Source organism: Vombatus ursinus, unplaced genomic scaffold, assembly GCF_900497805.2.
Source record: "Vombatus ursinus unplaced genomic scaffold, bare-nosed wombat genome assembly UNPS02007344.1, whole genome shotgun sequence".
Taxonomy (NCBI): Eukaryota; Metazoa; Chordata; class Mammalia; order Diprotodontia; family Vombatidae; genus Vombatus; species Vombatus ursinus.
In genome coordinates, this window is record NW_020947122.1 from 6389978 (window position 1) to 6403039 (window position 13062).

Below are 13062 nucleotides of genomic sequence, written 5' to 3' on the forward strand. Positions count from 1 at the left end.
CACACACGTATTTCCTTGGGCACAGGAAGATTTGTTCCTGAAGAAATGATGCAGTTAAAAAAGGAGAAACAAGAGGATAATATGCACAATGCCAATAATGATGTAAATGAGAATAGCACTGAAAGAGATCAGAATTCAGATTAAATTAAAAGACCAATACTAATTCCAGTAGACAGAGAGTAATATATACTTCTCTCTTGTGGGTTTCAGGTATAAACTACAGACATGGAATGCTGTATTCACTGCCAAATGCAGTCTTTGAAATTATTTTCTGTTTAACTATTTTTCTTTGTTGATACAGAAGGACAGAGAAAGCAGGGTAAAACAAAACAAAAAAAAAACCAAAAAAAAAATCCACAAAATATACAAAATACACACTGCCCTATTTGGCATCTTGTTTTATGTCTATCCTTGGTAATTCATTAAACAAACTTATCTCCATGGTCAAATCCATCATCCAAATGTCATAGTAGCTACTCTATATGTTAAGAAAAAGCATGGTACAGTGGATAGGTATAGAAAATCCCCTCGCTTACGCAAATAGGAAGCTTGTTTGCTCTTATAATTTTAATTCTTTTTTTTAATTTTTAGGCAGTTGGGGTTAAGTGATTTGCCCAGTGTCACACAGTCCAGTTTTGAGTTCATTTGAACTCAGGTCCTCCTGACTCCAGGGCCAGTGCTCTATCCACTGCACCACCTAGCTGCCCGGCTTTTATCATTTTAGAGAGTCTTCACAGGGTACTGAGAAGTTAAATGACTTGCACATGGCTTTATTGTTCTCCAAGGTTTAGCCTTGGCACATATACTATGCCCAAGAAGACTCTCTTCTTTTTTGGGGGGTTTTTGGGGTTTTTTTTTTTTAGGCAATTGGGGTTAAGTGACTTGCCCAGGGTCACACAGCTAGTGTCAAGTGTTTGGTCTGAGGATGCATTCGAACTCAGGTCCGCCTGACTTCAGGGCCGGTGCTCTAACCACTGCTCCACCAAGCTGCCCCAAAGACTCTCTTCTTATTCCAAAAAGATTCTCTAAAACTATAAAGTATAGACAAGCTCCCTATTTGCATTAGTGAGGGGATTGCTATACCTGGAGTTCCCTCCAGATTAAATAACAGCTCTAAATCAATTAATCAATCACTAAACATTTATTAAGTGCCTATTATGTGCCAGGCACTGTTCTGTGCTAAGCACTGGGTTTACAAAAAAACAAAAAAAGTCTGCCCTCAACGAGGTCACAATCTAATGAATTAAATAATGGTAATGGGATCAAAGAAACTATCCTTTAATGTCTCCTAGTCCAATCTCTCATTTTATTTTCTAATATATCCCATCCATTCCTTATGTCTTTACATCAAAATAATTTCATGGCTACTCTCCCCAGAATGGTTCTTCCATTGTGACAAAGAAAGCAAATAAGCAAAAACATTCCAACAGAAATCTTGTCTGACAATGAATACAATATTCTGTCCTAGTAGTCTCTTGCTCTGTCATGAAGAGGTTTGTTTTATTATCTATTCTATGGGGCCATATTGGTTTTTCAATTGCTTAGAGATAAATTTCCTTTCAATGATTTTTTTCATTTACATTGTTTCAGTCGTCATGTATATTATTCACTTAGTTTTACTCAGCAGCATTTCAGGCAAATCTTAACATATTTCTCTTAATTTTTCATATTTATCATTTCTAACTATATAATAATACTCTATTTTACATAAACATACCATAGTTTTTGCAACATTCTCCAAACCAATTCATCATAAATGGAATACTTAAAGGCTGGGGTTGACCTCATCTTAATATAGCAATATGGAATTCTAGACTTGATCCAGAGCTAGCTTAGACAAACCATAAAATGATATCTTTGCTGCAATCATCAGGTTTCTCACATTTTCTTCAAGGGCTATGTTTGATAATGGTGGTGTCATAACTTTTTTTATAATTATGGGGCGATTTCTCATATTAAAGCAAAATCCGTACCCAAAAAGCTTGCAAGTCTTCCTACCTAAAAATTTTGTCAGGTATACCTAAGAAAGACAAATATGCCATCCCATTTAGGGCAACTTAGAATTGCTTCTGCACAAATCTCAAAGTATTTAAAAATAATATATGTTGGCATTTCTTTAACAAAAAAAAAAGTCTTTATATATCACCTAGGGAAATAGCTGCCTTCAAGCAAGGATTCACCTATCTCATTTATCCACTGCATTTCACAAACTCTCTCTAGCTCATCTACAAACTTTGCATATTCTCTAGTCCACCATTCAGGCCACTTATAAGATTACCAACCAAGATTACCAACATTTATAAGATTAACAGACTGAGAAGAGAAACATGTAACGATATATCTGGTGCCCTTCCTTTCAAACTATCTTGTACTTAACCATTTTGTATTTATACTCTTTATATTTATTCTGAATATACTTACATATGTACTTGTTTCTCCCTTTAAAAGGCAGGCTCCTTGTGAGTAGAGCTTGTTTCTTTTATGGTCTTTGTATTCCAAGTGCCTAGCACAGTGCCTGGCATATAAGAGGCATTTAATAAATACTTGTTGACTGATATCCGACATTTCCTCCCAATATGAAACATTACCATTTCTGACTGTTATCGCCTACTGGACCTTGAGCAAATCATTTAATTTCCTTGGGGACTGCTAGCCTCTGGTCCTTTCAGAATCTAGTTCTATGATCTCACGATCCTAAGATCCAATTTTAAACTGAGGCTATTCTTAACTACTCTTAATTCTAGTCCTCTTATATTATAATGTTTTAGATGTCTGTTAGCAATAACAGCCACCAGCTTTCACATCTATAATGCTTTATAATTTTAAAATTCTTTCTTAAATGTAATCTCATTTAATTTTCAGAAGTGTTCCATGAGACTCACATAAAGTCTCACACATACAGCATAGCATGGATTAGAACCTACCCATGACTGAGACTCCTAGACAAGCACTCTTCATTCACTTTGTTCTCTTGAAGAACGTTCTGTGTAGTGTCAAGAAAAACTTCATCAACCTCAAGACAAATACCATCTTTTACATTTTCCATTTATATGAAGTTTATTACTTTATCAGTGACTGCCACTCATTTTCCCTGTAATGATTTGGTTTTGATAAATCCTTCATACTAACATACGTCTAAATAGATTTATAATTGAATTGTTCACATGACATAAATTTTAACATGCATTTAACATGGAGTATTACATAAAGGAGCTGTTAGATTGAGAAGCACTTGAACAGAGAAAAAACATTCAATATTGAGGACAAGCATCAGTTTACTTGTATTTTGAAATTAACAATATACTAAATCTATTCAACTTGAACAGTTTTAGAATCACACTTGCTACTATTTTTACTTCCATTTGTATAAATAATATAAAATAGAAACTCAGATGTTAAAAAGATTTTAAGCAATAAATGAAAATTCAGCAATTTCATCATTTCATAGTCGGAAAGAAAATTACTGTCTTCTTTTTCTTTAAAACCTAAAACCTCTGAATAATGCTGAAATTTCTAACTAGATTTACATATTGATTCTTCAGAACATGCTTCTACCATATTCATTAACATATACTCAAAGAAATGATTCAGTTTAATCTGGCCTTTGCTTTCTAGAGAAAATATGCAAAATATAACATCTTTTGAAGAGCACCCTGCCTAGCTGAATTCTATTAAGTATTTTAAAACAGGCACAGATGGTTAAGAACAAAACCCAAAGTGTTTCACTATTTATCAAATCTCTCATTTGTGAGATCAAGCAGACCATCTAGAGTGAAGGAGGAAAGGAAGGAAAAGACACTGTCATTTCCATTTTCAATTCTGAATTCTACCCAAAGACCTTACACAGTAACAAAAAATATTGCTTGGTTAACTGATTTTAATTTATCACTTTATCAAGCACCAGCATTTTGGAAGCACATTGCAATTAAGACCAAGGACTAAGTTTAAAAAAAAAAAAAGGAAACAGAACACCTTTTCACAAAGTTTTTAAAGGCCTAATTTTATGTAGACATATCCAGGAAAGGAAAATAAATGAAGTTTATACAATTCATACAAGGTTCCAATTTCTACTAAATGACAAAACGAGTAAGTTGCAAAAAGAATTGTAGTTTGAGCAACAGAATGAGGACATATATACTGGCACAAAATTGTATAAGACAACTATAAAAGAGATTTAGGAAAACTTGAAGTACAAATTCATAAAACTGATAAGTAATTTGCCTTGAACAGTATTCTTTGCTTTATTTTTTTAGGGCTTTTAATACGACAATGGGAAAAATAAAATCCAATTTACTACAATTTGATTTACTTGACTTTTCAGAAACATATCTGCTATCAGCTATCCGTATAAGACTTTTTTTCTACCAATCTAGGCTAACTAGAAAAAAAAACAGTAATGTGGGTAACATTCCATTTTAATTAATGCCTCAATGGCACTTTAACATCCAATTTGACAAAAGATTTAAGTGCTTGCTACAGCTAACAACCCATACTAACAGTACTTTGTCACTGTGAATGCAATAAATCCTGTGAATAAAAAAATTAATCTAAGTGTCCATGTTCAAAAGTCAACCTATTTAATACATTAACCTTCTGATAAGGCATCATGTGCACAATCAGAAAACCTATTAGATAGTCTTAATAAAATGTGACATGCTTTTAAAAGGTTGTATTCTTGAAGTTTTGCAAGAAGGTGGGGATTTTTTGTAAAATTTGCTTGTATTATAAAAGTGATTCTGCCTGTTAATGCTAAGTCTAATACAGCTTGTAAAAATATTATTTACAAAATATATTATAATCTTACACTTAATCTAATCATTCAAAATTTTGGAATAGATTGTGTTATGTGCTATGGAGAAAACAAAGATGAGTAAATCCCTGCCTACACTTACATTTGTCTTAAAAAAGCAGAATAGCACAGAAAAAACCTTCTGAACAATGTAGCACTAGACTTCTTATTAACAAGATTTGGATAAAACACAGAAACTTTGGTGTACTTGTTTGTTTAACTGACATTGTGCCTAGAATGTTCCATCAAATTGTTCCTACTATCGTCACCCTTCTCTCCAATCTTCAGTTTTCCTGCTGTACTCATTCCTACCCTGCTAATACAAACACACCCAAGTTTCCCCCATTCTTAAAAAACACACACTCTATCCCAACAGTCCTTTCAGATACTATCCCATCTTTCTCTTTCCTTCCTCAGTGAAAATCTTTGAACAAAAAAAAAAAACATTTATTCTCAGTGCTTTCCCTTCCTCTTCTATACTCTCTGCAACCTGGCTTCTGATCTTATCACTCAAATGAAACTGATCTCTCCAAAGTTAACAATGATCCCTTGTCAAATTTAATGGACTTTTAACCATCTTCATCCTTCTTGATCTCTCCAGAGAATTTAATGCCGTTTACCACCTTCTCCTCCTGGACACACTTTACTCTCTTGATTTTAACTTTCTGACTGCTCCCTTCTCAGTCTCCTTTGCTAACTGATCATCCAAGTCACTGATTGTGGGTCTAGTTTGTGGCACCACTCCCTACATTCATCCACGTAATGACTTCAGCAGCTTCCACTGGTTCAATGACTGTTTATACGTACATAATACCTAGATCTTAATATCTGGTATAAGTCTTTCTCTAAGTTCCAGTCCTACGTGACCAAATGCCTACTGCACATTTCAAACTGGAAGTGCCAGAAGCACCTTAAACTCAACACATCCAAAACAGAGACTATTATTTCCCCCCACCACCAGCCCCAAAACCCAGCCCTCTTTCAAACTTCCCTTTTACTGTAGAGGACAGCACCATCCCTTCAGTTACCAAGTTAGGCATCTTAGTATTGGGGAAGTGCCTCCAAGATTAATATGTCTATTTTATATGAGTACTTTACCAGGCAGGTACACTGGACACAGAGTAAAAGGAGGCCATCAGGAACCTGCAGCGAGCCAAAGTCTTGCTCACTCCCAGATGCTTTTGCTGGTGTTTACTGGCTGACCTCACTGAGTTATGCAACCCAAACTGGCCTAAATCAGCCTTGCAGTCAACTGTTCCTATAAGTAATTTCTGTTTTGCAGGTGAGATGAAATCTGGTTATCCTACAATTAACATAATCAGCAGAAATCAACAGAGGGTTGAGGACAGACACCTAGAAAAGTGAGAAATTTTGAAAGCTAAAGTCATAAACTTTCAAAAGTCATAATTTTGCCAATGGCCATTACTACTAATTGTTTTTTCCTGCAATTCCATAGGAGTTACACAGGACAGAAATCTGTGCTATGGTATAAATATAACATTACCCTAATTGAAAATTAAACTAAATAAGCTGTAATCACATTTCATTTGTGGGCCTGGGATTAAGGTCTTATTTTTTAAATTCAATATACCACTCTATTGCATTAATATAAATATTACAAAAACATATCTCAAATACAAATACTACTATACATAATAGAAAACACCACTTAAGAATTTAACAGAATGCAATTCCATTTTACATTTCTATTGATGAAACTGAACACTTGTCAATTTAAGAAATACTGGATGCCTTAATTTGGTACCTCAGAACATAAAGTATTAACTCAAGCTGGGTTCGTGCTATAAAATGAAAAATAACAAGTCTAAACTTTGCAAAACATATCACATACATGATCTCTTTTGAGCTTCCCAATGATCTCATGATGTAGATATTCCAGTTACCCCACTTTACAGCTTAGGAAACCGAGGTTTAGAGGGGCTAAGTGAAATTACTAAGTCTATGCTTACACAGCCAGGGAAAGAGGTAGCATTTGAATACAGGTACTGACTTCAAGCCCTGTATCTGAGGCACCGTACGATACTACCTCTTATGGAGAAAATTCAGATTCATTTTGATTTAATCACAGATAATAATGAGTTTAAGACAAATTATCTTCTTTAAAACAATCAGTAACACATAGAAGATACAGAAAGGTAAATTTCAGGTTGATGTCAAAAGAAATTTCCTAACAAGTGAAGTGATCCAAAAATAGAAAAGGTAGCTCAGGATGCAGTGGGTTACCCTTGTCATGAAGTCTTCAATCTAAGTCTGAATGAATACTTACTTGTTTGAGATACTATAGTGGAAATTCTTTGTCAGACATGGGTTGAACTAAACAGTCTCTGAGTTCCCCTATAAATCTGTGATTCTGTAATTCTAAATTTCTATTCCTCAGTGAAACAACAGAAATAATATAACACATGAGAGATTAAGCTAAGATGGGTAATTTTGAGAATCATCAGTATAGAGATGATAGTTAAATCCACGGAAGCTGATGAGATTATCAAGTGACACAGTTTTGGGGGAGAAGAGAAGAGGCTCCAGGACAGAATCCTCCAGGACACTTATAGTGAGAGGGTATGATCTCGATGAGAATTCAGCAAAAAAGACAGAGAAGTGATGAGGTAGGTAGAAGGAAAACTAGGAGAGAGTAGTATCCTGAACACCTAAAGAGAAGAAAGGGATCAAAGAGGAGATAGGGATCAACAGTGTCAAAGACTGAAGAGAGGTTAAGGAGAATGAGGACTGAGAAAAGGTCATTCAATTTGGCAACTAAGAGGTCATTAGTAACTTTGTAGAGACCAGTTTCACGGGAATGATAGGGTCTGAAGAAAGATTGTAAGGGGTTAGTTAAGAAGAGAATGAGAGGAGAGAAAGTGGAGGCATCTACTATAATGGCCTTATTGAGGAGTTAAGCTACGAAGGGCAGAAAAGATATAGGACAGTAGCTAGCAGGGAAGGAAGGATCGAGGGAAGGTTTTTTTTGAGAATGGAGCCACCTGAATACGTTTGTAGGCAATATGAAATTAGCCAATAGACAGGGAGAGATTGAAAATAAGGAAATAGTGGAGATGCCAGAGGGGACAAGCTGCTGGAAGAGACAAGACAGCATGGGATCGTTAGAACAAGTAGAGGAGTTAGCCTTGATAAGGATTAAGGCCACCTCATCATAATTCATCTCTCTTCTCTTTCTCTCTCTCTAATTCTGACTTGTATTATCATAAGAGTAGTAAACTTTCAATATGCTAATTTAATTCAACAAACATTTCTGAAGTGTCTATTATGTACAATGTACCACCGTAGGTGTTGAGATCTATTTTATAATTCAGAGATTTAAGGGGAAATTTCCAGAAATTTTTGTTTGGGAAGACTAAATTTATAGTTTTACCACTAACTTCAAAGTTTTTATCTTGGTCATCCCATGTAAAAATATGTATATGGACAAAAACAAAACAGGAGCTTACAATCTCCTCAAGGATATGTCAGAGACAAAAATAACTATGATACAAAGTGATATGAAAAAAGAGAGAGCACTAGAAACTGGAAAGATCAGAGAAAAGCCTTCATGGATTAGTAAAGGAGTAATTTTCACAAATATAAAGGGTTTATTTAAAGTGAGTATTGTAAATTAATTGAATATTATAAATTAATAACATTTTTACTTAGATACTTTATATGTTATCTCATTTGCTCCTCACAGCACTCCCATGTGGCAAGTATTAAAGATATCATTATGTCTTTATTACAGATCAGGAAACTGAAGCTCAGAGAGGTTCAGTGACTTGCAGAGGGTCATAGAGCTAACAAGGACCAAATTCACATCCTCCCAACTCCAAGTTCAGCACTGCCTCAGAAGTTTCCAATAGCGCTCCAAAAAGATCACTAATTAGTCCAAGCTAAGGACATAGTTTGTGCTAACCAGAGGGGCTTCAGAGACTCCTTCCTTCTGAACAGCAAGTTTTAGACAGGTTACTTAGGTCAATGGTGTGTGTATATATATATATATATATTATGTTTTTTGGTTTTTTTGTTAAATACTTCCTAATTAGATTGTAACCTAGTTTGGGCTACACTGGAAAATTTTACAGACCACACCTAAGCAGCAAGTTTGACTCCTCTGGCTTATATGTTAAACCTATGCTCATCAGAGTATAACTATCAATAAGTAAAGCCAACTGATCATCACTTTTAAAAATTAGAGTACATACCCTCAGGTCAGGAGAAAAGTTCTCTGCAGAAGTTGAAATAGAATCCGATGATATGACAGAAGCTGATTTTAAATGTACTGAATGGTCCGAATGAGAGGTAGAGGCACTATAAAATAAAAAGATTTTGAAAGATGTATAGATTATAGGCAACACAATATTTCTAATGCATGAAAATTTTAAAATATTTTTTCCAATTCCATCATATAGTCCCAACCTGTCTATTTATCTTCTTCTAGTGTTCCCCAACATGGACCCTTTACTCAGTTCCTGTCAGGACACTATTAATATCTTCTACCACATATCATGTTCATTTTTTTCCTCAAGCTCCCCTATAGATCACATATCCCTGCCATAGTATTTCTTCTTTCTGCCAATCTACACTTTATCCTTCTTTCAAGGCCAACTTCAAGAACTACCTCCTCAATTATGGCTAACCAAACTACATCACAGCTATCAAAGGAAAATATAAATGCTAGAGAAGATGTGGGAAAATTGGAACACTAATGCATTGCTGACAGAGTTGTGAACTTATACAACCATTCTGGAGAGCAATTTGGAACTATGCCCAAAAGGCAACCAAACTATGCATACCCTTTGATCCAGCAATGACACTATTAGGTCTATATCCCAAAGAGATCATAAAAAAGGGGAAAAAACCTACATTTACAAAAATATTTATAGCAGCTCTTTTTGTGGTGGCCAAGAATTGGAAATTAAGGGGATGCCCATCAACTGGGGAATGGCTTAACAAGTTGTGGGATATGAATGTAATGGAATACTATTGTTCCATAAGAAATGATGAGCAAGCAGATTTCAGAAAGACTTACATGAACTGATGCTGAGTAAAGTGAGCAAAAACAGGAGAACAATGTACACAGCGATAGCAACATTGTGAGATGACTAACTTTGATAGACTTAGCTCTTCTCAGCAATGCAAAGATCTAAGACAATTCTAAAAGGCTCACGATGGAAAATGCTAACCACATCCAAAAAAAGAACTATGGAGTCTGAATGCAGATCAAAGCATATTATTTGCTCTCTTTTTTTTTTCTGTTTCTTCTTTCTCGTTGTTCCTCCTATTGGTTCTAATTCTTCTTTACAACATGACTAATGTGAAAATATCTTTAATATGAATGTATACATACAGCCTATATCAGATTGCACATTGTCTTGGGGAAGGGGGAGGGAAGAGAGAGGGAGAAGATTTAGAACACAAAATCTTATGGAAATGAACGTTGAAAACCAAAAATAAATTAATCAATAAAAAAAATTATGCAGGAGCAGCTAGGCGGCACAAGTGGATAGAGCACCAACCCTGGGGTCAGGAGGACCTGAGTTCAAATCCAGCCTCAGACACATAACACTCACTGTGTGATTCTGGGCAATTACCTCACCAAAAAAAAAACCAAAAAAATTATGGCTAACCAAACTAATTCTAACCCACAATGACTCTTTTCCATATCTAAGTTCCTACAGCATAAAATAAGTATTCGTAAAAATTGAAAAGGAAAATAGATTTTTCAATATAATATCTCCTTAAATAAATATAAATAACCTGAAACAGACCATATACCACCTTCTAATCCTAGAATCTCTTGATTACACTATTTCCATTACTTACAATTTACTCCAGGGATGACTCTTTTCATGAAGGCCATTCCTTCTATATATCTTTAAATTCATCTTCTCCCATCTTTTCCTACCAATTGCCCCCAATATCATCAGCCCTCCTTTCTCTCTAATCCTCAAGTCAATTCAGACAAGTCAACAATCATTTATTAATTGTCTACTATGTGCAGGCAATTTGGTAAGCGCTGAGGATTCAAAGAAAGGATTAAAAAAGTCTCTGCTCTCAAGTAGTTCACAATCTAATGGGGGAAATACAATGCAAACAACTACTGTTAAAGAAGATACATACAGGATAATTTGGAGATAATCTCAGAAAGAAAGTAGTAAAATTTGGGTGGTTTGGGAAAGGCTTCCAAGAAGATGGGATTTTAAAGATGGGAAGAACTCCGTCCCTTCTCATCACCTCCTCCTGACTTCCTTGCCTTTCAGTCAGGAGGTAGAGATAAAGAGGGACAGAGTCCCAGGCACAGGGAAAATGCCCAGAGTCAAGAGAACTATAATTTTAACAAAGGTCATAGTGGGAGTCAAATAAGATGGAGGACCTAAGAGTGATTTTGTTATGTTTTGATGATCTTTAAAAAAAAAAAGGGAGAAAGAAAGAAAGGGGGTAAGGGTATACTAATGAAGAAAAATGGAGTAATGGGAAGGAATTTACCTCACATAATAGAGGGGAACAAGATGAAGTGTACATAAAGGGGTGGGGAGAGAAGTCACTTGAACCTCACTTTGAGATGATGCAGTGTGAAGTTAAGCAGAACCAGGAGAATAATTTATACTATAACTTTGGGGAAAAAATAATTTTGAAAGTTTTAAGAACTCTGATCAATGCAATGATCAACTATTATTCCAAAGGAGTGTTGATTTAAAATGCTATCTACCTCCTGAGACATGTTGAACTAGGCATACAGAGTGAGGCATTTGTTTCTAGACATGGCCAATGTGGGATTTTGTTTTGCTTGCTTAACTACACATATTTGTTGCGTGGCATTTTGTCTTTTTCCTGGGGAATGGAGGGTTGGGAAGGAGATACATGCTTATTAATTCTTTGTCCTCTGGTTCTAATGTATCTGAAGTTTCCTTCCTTTTTTTCCTTGCATGATTCTAGGAAGACAGCCTAGAAACCACCTCAGTCACCAAAAGAATTTAATATTCATGTTGTAAGCCTGTATATTTTTGTCTTTCATGATATATATTCCATGCTCTCTACTCCTATTAAGTGGGGCTGCAAAATTTTGTGTGATCCTCACTGTGGTTCCTTGGTAATTAAACACTTTCTTTCTGGTTGTTGACATTTTTTTTCTTTGATCTGGAAGCTATGGGTTTTGGCTCTGATGTTGCTGGGAGTTTTCATTCCGAGATTTCTTTCAGGAGGTGACCTGTGTATTCTTTTTTTTGTTTTGTTCTATTTTCCAGCCCAGCCTGAAAATACAGTAGTCACTCATGAGCCTTAACCAAATATTGAAAAGCACAGAAGCTGTAACCTGCTCTGTTTTTCTGACAGTTCATCCCTCCTTATGCAACCTCTGCTCCCAAGGGCTCATCATTTTCTGCTAGATTTACTAAGGGCACCTGATCAACTTCAGCCCTACTGCAATTCAGAACCTCCAAACTCAAGCTATCCACCAGCTTTGGCCTCCCTTAGTATTAGGGATTACAAGTATGCATCACCATATCCAGCTCATTCATAATTTCTGGAACTATTATAACTAGGTTTTGCTCATGACTTTCAGGTAGTCCAGTGATTCTGAAAATCTCTAATGTTTGTGTTCCAGCAAAGTTATTTTTAATATGAAATATCTATCATTTTCTTTTTTTTGTCCAATCTTCTGACTTCAATATTTACTGCAGTCTCATATAGCCATCAGCTTCTGTTTGGACTATTTTAATTTTCAAGGAGTCTGTTAATTTGGTAAGGTTTTGTACCTCTTCTGCTAAGTTGCTAATTTTCTAACTCTTTCATAGCTCTCATTTCTTTTCTAATTCTTTCTTTTATCACTCTCATTTCATTTATAATATCACTTTAACTCACTTTTAATTATTGCATCATTTCTAAGAATTTAATTGACTTTGTGGGCAAACTGTGTTTTTCTTTCAGGCTTTGCTTGTATGTATTTTGGAGTTATTCTCCTCTTCTGGGTTTGTGTCTTGGCCATTCCTGACCTCATAATGATTCTTTCTCTTCTTTGGTTTAGTAACTCTTCCAGAGATTTGATATGGGCAACCCACAGCTGCTGACTTAGAGGGGAGTTCTGAGAACCGAGTCTGCAATACCAGCCTTGTGAGACCCCTGTATTTTATTTTTTTAAATAATTTATTTTGATTTATCAACAATCATTTCCATAAGCTTTTGAGATTTAAATTTTTCTCCTCTTTCCTCCTTCTCCCTCCCCAAGATGGCTCAAAATCTGATATACATTATACTTATACATTCCT

At 35.3% G+C, this 13062-nt stretch overlaps 1 protein-coding gene across 2 annotated transcripts in view; it reads right to left on the reverse strand.

The window, feature by feature from the left end:
• MTMR2 (myotubularin related protein 2) overlaps positions 1-13062 on the reverse strand; it is a 104545-nt gene that overhangs the window by 59968 nt on the left and 31515 nt on the right. For both annotated transcript variants that reach the window (XM_027849388.1, XM_027849389.1), the window contains exon 2: positions 9001-9106. In XM_027849388.1, the coding sequence (XP_027705189.1) occupies positions 9001-9106 (106 nt within the window). The remainder of the gene's footprint in view (positions 1-9000; positions 9107-13062) is intronic.